This window comes from Canis lupus, chromosome 18 (genome assembly GCF_048164855.1).
Source record: "Canis lupus baileyi chromosome 18, mCanLup2.hap1, whole genome shotgun sequence".
NCBI classification, from domain to species: domain Eukaryota; kingdom Metazoa; phylum Chordata; class Mammalia; order Carnivora; family Canidae; genus Canis; species Canis lupus.
Window position 1 is genome coordinate 12,148,109 of NC_132855.1, and position 14,373 is coordinate 12,162,481.

Genomic DNA, 14,373 nt, shown 5'->3' on the forward strand with positions numbered 1-14,373 from the left:
TGAAATGTAGACTAAATAAAATCATAATGGGGCTGATGAGAGCTTTTTCATGTCGTAGTTAATTCAAACAGATGAGAGAATGGGAACACAAGCATATCATTTTTGCTCTACTTGAAGAATTACTATTTAGTATGTGTTTGTGCACATGTTCAAAAGATTCATTATGATTTTTTACTCAGTTTTATTTAGGTCAGTGTTTACCAAACTTTGTCAGTGGCACATTTGGATATAATCAAATGGTTCTGTGGTCTAGTAAGTTTGGCAAACAATAATTGGTATATCTTCTAGAAATTCATAATATAGACTGGCATATTGAAAGCTCTGAAGTCACTAAAAGGTCTGGTTCTGGGACTCAAATTTCCAATGCATGGGGGCATGTTTTCTTCCCACACCCAAAGCAATGCTCTGGACACCAGCTGGGTGTCCTATAGTTCAACTCAATTATGACACTGGCTACCTGGAGACATCATCATATCCCGCAGGTTAAGGGCTCCGTCCTACAAGACCACCCCCACTTCGGATGTCAAATTCAAGCTCAGCACATTACTTGTGTTTCTGACCAAATGGTTATATGACTGGAGGTTCCCACCACTTCCTCCTCAGGTTTGATTAATTTGCTAGAGCAGCTCACAAACTCAGAGAAACATTTTACTTACTAGATTATAGGTTATTATAAAGGATATAACTCAGGAACAGCTAGATAGAAGAGATTATAGAGCAAAGTATGAAGATAGGGCATGGAGATTCCTTCCACAGCTTCTCCAGGCATACCACTCTCCCCAAATCTCCATGTGTTCAAACTGGTAAGGAGGGTTGCTGAACCTTCCCCTTTTGGGTTTTTATGGAGGCTGCATTACTTAGGCACAATTGATTAAATCATTGCCATTCTGGAGAACAAGCTACTTGCTACACAGTTGGGAGTAATAATCGAAATTCTACTAAAATATCCATGTTAAAAATTCTGTCCAATAATTCACTGTAAATTATTTTCCAAATAATTTCTTTAAAAGCACTTAGTTTGGCTGCCATTCTCTTAAACCTACTCCAAACAGGTAGAGGCACCACTACCACCTGATAGAAACTGGTCTTGACAAAGTCATTTCTGGCCTCTAAATTGCTAAAAAAAAGAGAAAAACTCACAAAAAAACCCCACAATGGTCCACTCTAGGGATTATCTTGCTGGATCTAGTGGCAGCATTTTACAAAACTGATCACTTTAGACTTCTTGATAGATTTTTTTTTCACTTTCTCCCAAGACACAAAATCCTTCCTGCATTGGCTATTTCTTCTCATATATCTTTGTAAGTACCTCATTTTCTCCTTATACTTTTAGAGTACCTGAGGGCTCAGTTCTTAGATTGTGTTTTGTATAAATATTCCCTTGATTTCATTTAGCCTCAAGGTTTAAAGTATCATCTATATTTTGACAATTCCAAAATATACATTTCCAGCTCAGCTCTCTCTCTCCAAATTCCAGATGTATCTCCACCTTTCCCACATCGTCTCAAAGTTGGTATGGCCAAATTGAACTTCTCATCTTCCTTCTTAAATGCCTTTCTCTTGTAGCCCTGTCCATCTTAGTTAATAGCAACTATCTTTCTGGTCCTATATAAACACGAAGCTTGGAATCATCCTTTCCTTCTCTTTCATACCTATATTCAAACCATAAGCAAATCTTGCCGGCTCTTCTTGCAGATTATGTGTGGAATCCAATCACTCTCCACCACCTCCATTGCTAGCATCCTGGTGCACTGGGTGAGCTGCACCAATTTCTCATTCTGGAACACTCAAATAGTCTATTCCATCATTACCCCTCCACAGTTCATCATCAACACGGCTGGTAGAATGATCTCTTTTAAATGTATGGAAGATGAAGTCATTTATTTGCTCGTAACTGAGTTATCACATCACGTTGTAAGGCCAAATTCCTTATGAAAGCCGAAAGCCCTACATAATCTGTCCCACTCCCAACTCTCACTACCTTTATGAACTCATCTCCAACTACTTTTCTTTGTTCACAGGCCTCTAGCTACATTGGCTTTTTTGCTCTTCCTAGAACTTGTCATTCGTGCTTCCATGCAAACAACTCAAACCTACGCAAATTCACCTTCTCAGTGAGGCCTACGCTGACCATCCTGTTGCTAATTGCAATACATGCTTGGCCTGCCTGCTCTTTCAATATCCCCTCTCTCTCCTCTGTGCTACACTTTTTCTGTAGAGTTTATCGTCTAACATAGTAATTTACATATTTATTATGGTGATTTCCTGTCTCCTCCTACTGGAATGGAAGCACGGGCACCCTATGGCGTTATTATAATAAATAACAATAAATACGACTGCACAAGAAATCACTGTAGAGAAAATTTTTTCCTTTCCAGGTTCTTGACTGAAATAGCTCTCCCCCACCACCACCCATCCTGTAATAAAAGACAGATTAACAGGAGAAAAACAAACAGATGTCTAATAACATCTATATCTCCTGTATACATGGGAGATACCTGGAATTGAGTGATTTTAAAATGGCCCAAGCTATCACCTTAAATACCATCTCCAGAGAAAGACAAAAGATGTTGGGGTTGAGGGAGCTAATTATGGAAAGTTTACAGGTAAAAACATAAACAAGAGTAAGGTTGTTCCATGCCTTCTCCATTGGTCAGGGTTTCTAGAGACTTAGTCATCATCTTTCTAGAGCAGAGGGAGACACCCTTACAAATATGTCTCCTATAAAAGCCAACATCTTCCTGGTTTTCAGAGCTTCTCCCATGACTACAGTTTTTTTTGTGGGTTGTTTTTTGTTTTGTTTTAGAAAAGTAATCAGAAAAGTAATCAGCCTAAAATAATTCTGATATTAATTCTAAAGGGCATATTTTGAGATGGCAAACTCTGCTTTTCTTCACTAGATAGTTCCCCCATAAAGCAAGGTCTAAAGAAAAGTTGGGGAGGAATCTGAGCAGCAAAGTGGAGATAAGAGGAAGAATCTGAATTTTGTAGAAGGGTTAAAGTAAGTACAGCCTGCATGGTAGGGAACACATGTACCACGTATCTACTGGTATCTTCCTGTGACTTTGGTTGTAATGATTACATGCAAATTGCTTCATCTATCCTTCCTGACACCATCAGTAGATGGAAAGAAATCTTGGAGAAGCAGGTTAGATAAGACAAAGACCTATGCCTGATTCACTGATGTAGTGTTTTATCAAAAGTCTGGTAATTCTAAAATTTTAAATTATCTCCTAGTATTAGAATTATCTCCTGAATTTTATTTGTCAGGGTTGGATATCAGGGTTTTCTTCCCTGCTATTGGTTTTCCTTAAATGTCTGATATTCCTTAGGCATCTGTATGTATTCATAAAGAACTACATCAAATTGCAGATAGCTGTGAAAAGCAAGTTTCCTCAGGAATTACTATATATGCCTGCATTAGACATCCATTTTAAACAGAAGCTATGGTTCTGTTTAAGTTGTTAGGGCATTTCAAGCAGCAGGCACCTATAGGTCAGTATGTGGACAGCATGCAGAAGCTATTGTTCTTGACACATGCTCAAGTAAGGAGGCTTTAATCTGGGAGTGAAATGCTATTACTCACCCTCCCTAACACCAAGTGAAAATTCACTTCACCTCTATTCTACTTTCTATGGCACCTCAATACCATCACTAGGGAGCCTCCCTAACAGAGTAATCTGTATCTTCAGAGTTATTCTTTTAGGCTTTACCCTAAAGAAAGCTTCTCAGTAACAATTTATCTGGAGGTAAGAAGCAAGGGCAAGGGTTCCCAATGCAGTTCTTCAATGAATCAGCATTACTTGAACATTGGCCCATTTCTTGTCTCCTCCCATTCCTTCCCACTCAAATCTGAGCCTTAAAACTTCTCCTGGATACTTTCCTTGGCTTTGGTTATTTGCTTTTTCTCTCAATTTAATTCCTTCTGCTTTATACCTTCCTGGAATTTCTCAAAACTCTTGTTTTCCAAGCACTTTTATGACTTCATTCTTATATTTTCTGTCATTGGGACCAAGAGAGAGGGGAAACAATCATGGCTGATTATATTCAACTTGTCATGTGGAATTGAAGGTACCAGGATTAACATTAATATAAAAACTTTAGAGACCTGTTGGTGGTACCAATATTTTTCTTCTTTCTTCCATTTGGCAATGGTCTCTTCTTCCTCCAGTGTGTTCTTTTAATTGCTAAACAAACTTCTATTTCAGAAAATACCTGCCCTAGGAATGTGCAAATTTTTAGCTGTCCTTGGGCAGCCTGAATTTTCATAGAACTAATCTCAGAATTGAAACTAAGACTCATAGCACAAAAAATGCCTAAGATCAACAAGCAGATAAGCGGTTAATTATGCCAATTCTGGAGCACAAAAAAATCTCATGTCTACTATGTGCCCTATAGCATCCAATTCAAGACATATTCAATCCAGAAAACTGGAAAGATTACAAAAAACTCATTCAGTAGAAAGACTAAAAGTCATACAATATTATTTTGTCTAGAAGGAAAAAAAAAAGACTGTTGATTTGTGTAGGAAGTATAGATTAAGCTATTGTATTGGTCATTTTCCATTTTCTGTCTGTATACCCATACAGATTAAAAAAAAAGAAAAAGTTTAAGTTATTGAGGAAATGTTTATGTTGATTACTGGTCTAATTTCCAGGTGTTTATATATTAAACCACACACACACACACCTCCACAGATTACCTAAGTATCTTTTCAATATTTAGTTTGTACCTTAAGTGTGTATGATTCAGGGTCTATTTTTTCGTTGCAAAAATTATGCCAGAGTCAAAGGGAGGTTTAAAAAAAAAAAAAAAAAAAAAGGAAGGAAGGATTTCAAATAAATCTTCAGCACGGGAAAGACAAGAGATAATCAGGTCCTGCAAAAATGGGGACAGCTGCTAAAAATATAAAGTTAATCCTGATTTGGAAATGGCTTTTTTTTCTTGCCTCACTTGTTCTGTTTGATAGGCTACAGATGATGCTTAGACCAAAATTCAAGCTACAGCTATTTTCTTATTATCAAACAAAAGTATTAAGTATACCTTCCAGGAAATAATTAAGATACATGAATTTAATGGAATAATTTCATTTTCCTCACAGCTTTCAAATTAAAAATGATAACAAATAACTTTATGCAAAGTCTCTCCTTTTTCCCCAATGAGGCCTAAAATGGAAAGTATACTTGTTCCTAGCAAACAAATACACCAAAATTAAAATTAACAAAATCTTTAAGGTACCAAAATTTGTGAGGGAAGGAGGATGATAAGAAAGTAAGAGAAATTACCAAATGGCAACCAAACAAGGTCACATCAGGGTTTCAGGTTAGTCCAAAATAACTTCTGGAATATGGTCTATGGCCCCATTGTTCATATACCTTCCATAGCTCTAGAACTACAGAATAAACTTTTAACAATAAAATGAGAACCGAGAACATCATATTGTAAATACTATATTTCTCTCACTCACAATGTTGTATGAGACATTTACTAGTTTTAATATGTATCCATAGGATTAATACTCATATGGAGTATGATGCAAAAAGTGCAGGACTAAAGAAATAAGTCTATATGAAAACAAAAGCACACATTTCTTAGGATTTAAAAATATTGCACATAATAAGGTTGCACAGAAATTACTGGCTGTTTTTACATATAGAATGAGGTATTAGTCAATCTATAGATAAAGATGAGTGCAAAGAGGAGGAACCACACACACACAAAAATACATAAATCCATGTAAGACCTAGAGCGCCAACAACTAAGAAAGAAATGTGAAAAGATGTGTAAATTAGCTATGATTTCAACACTACAAAATCATTAGCCAGGGACCAAACACGTAACAATCTCTTGGTAATATTTCAAAAGTTTTCAATGTTCTTTTGGCCTAAAGGGCTATGAGCAATACAATCATTTCCTTTACTCCAATTTTTACTGCAGGAAGGTATGGTTCTGTGGTGAATATTAAATCATGCCTTTCTGAAGCTTTCAGTGGAAAGATACTGCTATCCTTTGCTGAATGACTCAATTACAATTTCATGTACACTTAGCAACCCAAGTCAGAGATGCTGCGGAGCATGCAATTTTAAATTAGCAAAGGTTTCACTGCAAAAACCATTCAAGTTCACACAATTTAAATCTACAATAAGTTTCAAAGGCTAACCTTTAAATATATCAGGCGAACTCAATCTTTTCTTGGTAATAAAACTGGCCACATAAGTAAGCCCAAGGGCAGGTAGAGAAAAAACCAGGCAGAATTACAATCTTTTTTTTTAAAGAATCTTTCCTAATCAGGGAAATTAATAATTAGCTATTTCTCTACTGAGTGTTGCTGAATTTGTCAAAAACCATTTAAATACATTTAATACCTTATCAAGTTAAGTGAAATCATGCACTTGTCAAAATAGTTCACAGAAAATTGTTTTGCATCAAAGATATTGAAGAAAATTCAACTAGTTGGGTTTAGAAAGAACAGAAAAATCGTGAACTACTGTCCTGAACAGTCAGTATACGTAGTAACCATATTTCCTCTCCGTTGAGTGACAGTCCTGCAGTGCTTGCTAGATCCATGGAATCTATTTTCAGTCTGTACTGTGTGCCGATTGGTGGTGTCAAAACCACTAAAAGAAAACATTTTCTCCATATCTTCAAACATGTCATCAAACAGTCCACCTCCAAAAGAAAACTCCTGGAAATGATGTCTTTGTCTACTGGCACCATCCTGGCGTGTCTGGAAGTGATTCTCAAAATGCTTCTTGGATCGAGTGTTTTGGTTTTGACCAAAAAACCCAAAGTCTTTAAATAAGTCATCAAAATTGAAGTTAAATGATTGCTCAAAAGGACTTCCGCTACCTCTTTGTCCTTTAACGTTAGTAAAAGCACTGTGTCCAACTGTATCATATTCTTTTCGCCTATTAGCATCTGAGAGTGTTTCGTACGCTGAAGGAAATAAAAATACTTTAGTAACTGAAGGTAATGAAAATTACATACATCCAAATCTCTTCAAATAAGTGAATTCAACTCTCTTTTTTAGGGAAAAGATTTCATATCACCATTAAGCCAAGACATCACAAACACAGGAAAAAAAATGAAAGGTACAAAAGGCAGGGCCTTTGTCCTATATACTGTGCAGTATCAGCTGTTGGAATAATGCCAGCCCTTAGTAAATAACCAATAAATGAATGCTACACCATTACTTACAAATAAGCATGTGGACAACAATTACAGAGTTATTTTTCATATTACTTGGGTAAAACCATTACCTGTATTAAATAATTTAACGGTCCAATACAACCAATTAAAATTCTCACTTACTTACTAGTTGAAGTAAATGTTTAACTCTCTACTCAATTACTTCCACCCACCATTAATTACTGAATGCTCAGGAGGTGCAATTTGTTTTAGAACTAGTCTTAAAATTTGTTTCATATTTTTCCTTTAAACACAAATGTGGCTTTTAAATATAGATCAAGTGAAGGAAAAAAACCTAAACATTTCAGTCTATTTAAATTTTTTATAGCTAATGTTTTATATTTAATCTCCATACTTAGTAAATAAAAACTGTTTCATAAGTTAGCTTTTTACATATCTAAAATTTCTTTTAACATGGAAACAAGCAATTTCATAAATAATAAAAGAATAAAGTAATACATTTTTAACATTTTAGGATCTATGTGACAATAAAAATTGATATTACCATTCATCCATCCATCCAGGAATCAAAGCAATTGTGGTAAAAAGATAGTCTCAACAATCCCCTTTATTTAAATGTAGACCCTACTCTGTGACCCATCATCACATTATCCCCAAATATACACTTCTTAGCTATAATTCTCCTTTACTACTAATTAGTATTTGTGAGACCTCAGAGATAATCATTTACTTACCTTCTGCAATCTCTCTGAATTTTGCTTCAGCATCAGGACTCTTATTTTTGTCAGGATGGTACTTCATGGCCAACTTGTGAAAAGCTTTCTTGATTTGGCGCTCTGATGCTGATTTTGGCACACCTAAGATATCATAGTAACTTTTTGATGCCAAAATTAATTCCGTTATCATTAAAATGCAGATTGCAAAGACGAAAACTGACTGGGGAGTAGCCATTTCTAATATCCTAAAAAAAAAAAAAAAAAAAGAAAAAAAAATTTTATCCATGGAGCCAATCTTGACACTTCATTCTTCTTTTAGGATACAATGCATACTTAACGCGCCATCAAAATGTTAAGCCTATAGTATCTTGTACTTGTTCCCATGTTATTTCGTTTTTGCAGGCTTTATTACCTCTACGTTGGTTGTGACCTTCTTAAAAGCAAATATAATTCAAATTGAGAAAAAAATCGCTTTACCTTTTCACTAATACTCTGATCAGACACAGAGTAGACACAAAAATATTCAATAACTGTTTTTTACCAGTAAACACTGAAGGCTAATGATTTGTGAACACTGTAAAAAGGGTGGAAAATCCACATACTTTTTAAAGGGATGTCAATTTGCCTTTCAAGAACTTGTATTCTAAGAGGACTAAAACTATTTGACTTCGCAGGAAAAAAAAAAAAAAAAGTACAATACCAAGGTAAAGAGCCCAGTATGTCTGAACTGGTGATCCTCCCTCCCTAAGAAAGCCCTGACTTCACTTTCCTTTCAGCAAGGTGAGCCAAGGGCTGCACATACTGAATCTCAGTGGCATATTAATCTTGACAATACAATAGCATGTGATGATTTTTTAATTGTAAGATTCCCAAATATTTAACCCAAAAACAAACAAAAAGTATAAATGGGGTTTTGGTTAAAAAACAAAAACAAAAACAAAAAACCACTCCTAACGGAATTCAAGATTTCTGCTCAGACTCCCAGAAACATCACAGTCTGTACGTTTAGATAAGGTAAACACCTATTTTTCAAACTTCTTGATAGTCAAAGAGAAGAAAACCACTTCTCTAACCTTAAAGGTGGTCTATCTACGTAAGGAATCAACATAGGATCCTGCGTAGTACACATGCGACGACCTGGGATTCAAAAACGAATGTGATCCCGTGTTTTGTGAAGTCTGCACTAGGAGTCCTTAATAACCTGTGATGACATAACAAGGCTGACGAAAGACGCTAGGGTTTGTGGAAACAGACCTGCCTTCCTCTCCTGTGGCCTCTGCTGAGCGCAATTAGCAGACGGATTCCTCCTTTCCGAAGACTTACTCAGAGTCACGGGTACTAAGGATCAAGTACGAGCTCCTGGTTTACAGAAGCCAAACCTGGGGGGCAGCCCGGGTGCGGCTCGGCGGGTCAGCGCCGCCTTCGGCCCAGGGCGTGACCCCGGGGTCGCGGGATCGAGTCCCAAGTCCCGCGTCGGGCTCCCTGGTGGGGCCTGCTTCTCCCCCTGCCTGTGTCTCTGCCTCTCTCTGTGTGTCTCTCGTGAACAAACAAATAAAATCTTTAAAAAAAAAAAAAAAAGAAAGAAAAAGTAAAGAAAGAACGCAAGCCGAGCGGGGGCCGTGGACGCCACCAAGACCGCAGGTACTTGTACTTGCCGCAGCCCGAGGGCAGGTCCGAGCCTGACGGGGAGGGAGGCGGAGGCGGAGGCGCGCCGCGGGCGGGCTCCAGTGAGGGCTGGCCGGCCGCTCCACACTCTGCAGCCCACGGACGTCTCCTTCCCGAGGGCGAGCGCGGGGACAGCGGCCTGGGCCAGCCTGCATCCCCAGACGCCCGGGGCCCGTCCGGCCCGTCCGGCGCCGCCGCCGCGGTGTCCTCGGCCGTCCCGCCCCGGGAGGAGCTGTCCGACGCCCGGAGAAGCCCGCGGCCAGCCCCGAACACGAAACGCCCCAGTCAGGGCTTCGGTCGCCTCCTCCTCCTCACCCCTCACCGCCACCAGGCAGGCAGCTGGAGGCCCCGCGACGACCGTGGCGGACCCCGGGGCCCCGGGTCAGCCCTCAAAGAGCGGCCGAGGCCCCGGGGGGGCCGCCCTGCACACCCCGCCCCGCGACCCCGGCCTCGTCCCTCACCCGCACCCTCCGCCGGCCGCTGCCCCGCCGCAGAGCTGAGGCGCCGGGAGGCTGACGCCCGGCCCCCCACGGGCCCTCGCGCCGGCCCCCGACGGCCCCCGACGCCCCCCTCCGCCGCGCGCACACAGACCTAGCGCTCCGCCAGCCGCCGCCGCCGCCGCCGCCGCGTCCCCCCTCAGCTCGCTCCCCGCTGGCCGGCGGCCGCCGCTGCCGCTGCCGCTGCCGCTGCCGCCACCTCAGGAGAAGACCTTACACGAAACGCTCCCCTATTGGCTCCTGCGTCCCCACGTGACCCTGGCGCCCTACGCGCACGTGGAAAACTGTTGTTGCCGCTCCGCCCGCGCGTCACTTCCGGCCCCAACCTCCAGAAAGGGCGGCGCTGAAGCCGGCAGAAGCGGAAGTGAGTCGACGGTCGCGACCGTCCTTCCGGCTCGGCCGCTTGTGGCGCAGGCGCAGTGGCTCGGCGACGCGCCGGGGGTGGTAGCCCGCTCCGCCTTGGCGGACGGGGTCACGCCAGCGCCCCTCGCCGGCCCGGCCCCTCCGGGCCGCCGCGGAGGGAGCGATGCCTCGCTACTGCGCGGCGATTTGCTGTAAGAACCGTCGGGGACGGAACAGTAAGGACCGGAAGCTGAGTTTTTACCCGTAAGTTGTCCCCGGAGCAGAAGCGTCCGCCTTTACGGTGAGGCCACGGGGCTGTGGCGTTTGGGGCCGGCGGTACCTGGAGAGTCGTCCTCGGCCCCACCGGCGCGTCCCGTCACAGCGCGGGAGGACGACGTGGAGGCTCGAGTTCAGGTTTATTCAGAAACGTCCTAACCGAGAAGGACGCGGGGCTGGTGGGAGGCGGAGCGGCCCTTTGCGGGGGGGGGGGGGGGGGGGTAAACGTCCGGCTGGCGCGTGGGGGCGGCGCTCCGCGGTTTTCAGAGCGTTTCCCGCCCTCGCCTGGTCTCTGTTGGACGAGGACTTCCGCCTCAGGTGCGCCTCAGGTGCGCCTCAGGTGAGCCTCAGGTGAGCCTCAGGCCGGCCGCAGTCGCGCTCACGCTCACCTCACGCCTTCTGGGAGGTAACTCCGCTCGCGTAGACGGCCCTTCCTTCCGTTTTTTTCCCCCCGAAGAAACGGAGGCCCTTCAGGAAGTAGGCCACGCTGGAAGCGTCGTGAGCGCGCGCAGGCCTCCCCGTGACGCCCTCCCGACCGTCCCGGGAGCAGGTCAGGGTCGTGCCCAACTAGCCGCCACGCTCTGTCTCCGGGAAGCCCCAGGAGGGAAACCCCCCTTTTTATTCAGGAGAACAGGGGAGCCGGAGGGGGTGGCATTTTCGAGTGCAGGTCCCCAAAGCCAGCCGCACTCCGGAGGCCCCAAACCCGGCGCCCCGACTCTGAAGCTGACTGACCTTCCGCAGATTTATTTAAAGACTCTGCCTAAGATCTCCCACCTGAAAAGGGAGATTAAATCGTCCCTACTTCCTTTCGTGTGCAAATAGGCAAAGCAGCCCTTAACGTTCAGTACGTGCTTAACGTATGTGAGAATCCACATATTTACAATATTCTATTTCCTTTTTTTTTTTGTTTGTAAAATTCATTTAGCTCTAACCTGATCGTCTTTTAGATTTTTTACTAGCTATTTTGTGAAGACTTTTTTTTCTTTTTTCTTTTTTTTTTTTTTAAGACCGGAAGCTCTCTGCTCACAGACACGGTTGTTTTCCATTATTTTAACTAATGGGTTTGGGTGGGGGAGGAACCCTGATAAGCCAAAATAATTCACATGTGGCAGTATTTCCAGGACTCTTTCCCGCTTGGAGGCCACAAGATGCAGAGAGAGATTTTGGGGGATTCTAGTTTAACAATAGCTATGGTTCTTGAAAGTATGTAACAAACCCAGAAAACAAAAACATGTTGAACTTGATTTAGCCTTATTTTCCAGATTGATTTGGCCTTCATCGGGGGGGGGGGAGGGGGGGGCAATAACTCCAGACTCCCAAATTCTTTAAATTTTTCCATAGTTACTGTATTTAAGGAGGGTAAAATAACAATGCCAGAGGAAGTCAGTTACAAAGATTTTTTTCTTCAAAATGTGAATTTACCAAAAGTGGATTTTTAAATGTTATTTCCCCCATGTAACCCGCAAAATAAAAATTAGTTTTATTCCCCTAATAGCATCAAACTTGAATTGGATTTGTTAATGCTAACACTGTAGCAAGCTGTACTGTACTATAGATTACTTTGAGAATTCAGCTTGTGTGTGCATATAGTGTTAAGTTTATAATATTATTTTATGCTTTGGGAGGAATTAGAAAGATGGTGAAACAAAATTACAAGCAAATTGAGCCACTGTAAAGGCCCTGAGTTGTTCAGGAAACGTATTGCCTGAGATTTCTTAGAGATTTACCTGTTGAGAAAGCATTGCAGTCCAGTTACCAGTAAGGATATTCAGAGTATTTTTTTTTTAATTGTGTGATAACTTAGTATATAGGTATGATAGAAATAGTTTGCAAACAGCATCCTTATACATGAGATTACATGTAAAAATATTGTAAAGGGCATATTCTCATTTTAGATGTAGCAGAAAAGGTATGAACTTTTCTATGGCTAAAAGAATTCAGGTCCTCTGAAAAGAAAAATTATTTTTGTCCTTCAATGCCTTTTCTGATTATATCTATAACCTGAGGTCTTGATATGTGCAAGGTTAAGGAGTTTTCAAACCATGTGTGAAAACTGTATCTGTTGTAAGAACTTCTGAAGGTAGGTCATATGATTTTTCCATGTAAGGGTATTTGAGTTAAAAATTATTTTCTATAAAGTACCTAGACTCCTTTTCTTTAGCATCTTGTAAAGTTACCAGTATTTGCAGGATGGGGGGAGGGGAGGAAGCATGCTATTATAAAGCATAAACTAAGTGGTAGGAATTGAGAGGGAATATATAATTGCTGCTTTTTGTATGAGAAACCTTATATTCTTTTTTAAAAGTAGGAAATTAGACTTCATAAAATCATTTTAAGAAATATGAATACTGTGTTAACTGTTCAATGCAGTTTAAACTGAAACCTATTTAGACTGGTAGGAAAAAGTTTTCTCTCAGATTCTGTCATTAGCCCAATTTTGCCTATAAAACACATCTCAGTAAGTTAGCACCAACTCTCAGTAAAGGTTATTGTCAGCACAGGAACAACACATATAAAGAACTGTCTTACCTTTCTCTGTCTTTTCTGTTTGATTTATTTCATGTTATATCAGAGTCTATTTGTAACCTGTTTAGTTCTTGTGTCAGTTTTCAGAGCTTGAATTTTAGGGTTCTCAATTCTCTGGTTGTAGAAGTTTAGAAATATTAAATTACATATGGGTAGAATTGAGCCTGAATCTGGTAAAGGGAATGGAATATTAGTAGTTTTATAAAATTTAGTATTCATTGTCAATTAAATCACTTGTTTGAACTAACTTCTTATTTTAAAAATGTTAATATAAGTAAGAGCCTAAAGCTTAATATTTCTTAAGTTATAGACAAGACACCATTTAACTTGTAGTATTAGTGTAGAATACATTTGAGTGGGACTTTGTTTATGAAAAGCTTTTTCCTAGTTCTAGGCAAAATACATAACAAAATAAAAATGAAATATAATCCACAGAAAATATGAATAGATTTCACCCTTTGTTGGAACACATATTTTTACTTGAAGGACTTGTTATGTTTTACCAGCCATTGCTCTTTTTTGTTTAAGATTTTATTTAGAGAAAGTGCTCACGCAAGAAGGGGAAGGGGCAGGGGCTGAGAGAGAGACGGAGAATCTCTGGCATGCTCCACACTCAGCGCAGGAGCCCAACTCAGAGCTCAGTCCCAGGACCCTGAGATAATGACGTGAGCTGAAATCAGAGTCAGACGCTTAGTCACTTAGTCAACTGAGCCACAGAGGAACCCTACGAGCCATTTTTCTGAAAAGCTTTGCCTACACATTTTATAGCTTAGTCATCTTTACTGTAGAGATGATGTAGAATTGTCATTAAGGTGCTTTTACTCAGTGTAGATGGTTGCCTTGCTTTTGCAGCACTCAGTGCATAGGTTACCTATATATGCAGCCCTGGAATTTGCAAAATTGTAAAAATATAGCAAAGTTTTCCTTTTTTAATTTCAGGTTTCCTCTACATGACAAAGAAAGACTTGAAAAATGGTTAAAGAATATGAAACGAGATTCATGGGTACCCAGTAAATACCAGTTCCTGTGTAGTGACCATTTTACTCCTGACTCTCTTGACATCAGATGGGGTATTCGATATTTGAAACAAACTGCAATTCCAACAATATTTTCTTTGCCTGAAGACGATCAGGTATTGGAGGCAGCACATAGGGGAGAGGGGGACAATGCTGAGCAGGATGGTAGGTTGCAGGGTGGCAGGT

General features: G+C 41.0%; 2 protein-coding genes across 21 annotated transcripts in view; one reads left to right on the plus strand and one right to left on the minus strand.

Moving 5' to 3' along the window:
- Nucleotides 1-5,434: 5,434 nt before the first annotated feature.
- DNAJB9 (DnaJ heat shock protein family (Hsp40) member B9) lies at nucleotides 5,435-10,841 on the minus strand. Of its 4 annotated transcripts, none has more exons than XM_072783475.1 (3): nucleotides 10,632-10,841; nucleotides 7,884-8,110; nucleotides 5,435-6,936 (listed from the first exon to the last, which is right to left on the minus strand). In XM_072783475.1, exons 2-3 carry the CDS (start codon nucleotides 8,098-8,100, stop codon nucleotides 6,485-6,487), a joined length of 669 nt encoding a protein of 222 aa, XP_072639576.1. In that variant the 5' UTR covers nucleotides 8,101-8,110; nucleotides 10,632-10,841; the 3' UTR covers nucleotides 5,435-6,484. The 4 variants fall into 4 exon arrangements, with proteins under 4 accessions (XP_072639576.1, XP_072639574.1, XP_072639575.1 ...); XM_072783473.1 differs by lacking the exon at nucleotides 10,632-10,841 and adding an exon at nucleotides 10,122-10,283; XM_072783474.1 differs by lacking the exon at nucleotides 10,632-10,841 and adding an exon at nucleotides 9,992-10,099.
- Nucleotides 10,375-14,373, plus strand: part of THAP5 (THAP domain containing 5) — a 145,440-nt gene continuing 141,441 nt past the window's right edge. For 9 of the 17 annotated variants that reach the window (XR_012010653.1, XR_012010654.1, XM_072783465.1 and 6 more), the window contains exons 1-2: nucleotides 10,393-10,633; nucleotides 14,111-14,303. Coding sequence is in view for 15 of the 17 variants with exons in the window: in XM_072783465.1 (XP_072639566.1) it covers nucleotides 10,554-10,633; nucleotides 14,111-14,303 (273 nt within the window). In the remaining 2 variants the exon portion in view is untranslated. Of the gene's footprint in view, nucleotides 10,784-10,895; nucleotides 10,975-10,996; nucleotides 11,196-11,311; nucleotides 11,490-14,110; nucleotides 14,353-14,373 lie in introns of those variants that run through there. The other 8 variants (XM_072783452.1, XM_072783453.1, XM_072783459.1 and 5 more) reach the window with 8 other exon arrangements.

Coding starts and splice junctions, on each gene's coding strand:
- DNAJB9 (XM_072783475.1), bottom strand. CDS start 8,100: ATGGCTACTCCCCAGTCAGTTTTCGTCTTTGCAATCTGCATTTTAATG. Junction 6,937..7,883: donor ATTCAGAGAGATTGCAGAAG/GTAAGTAAATGA, acceptor TATTTCCTTCAG/CGTACGAAACACTCTCAGAT.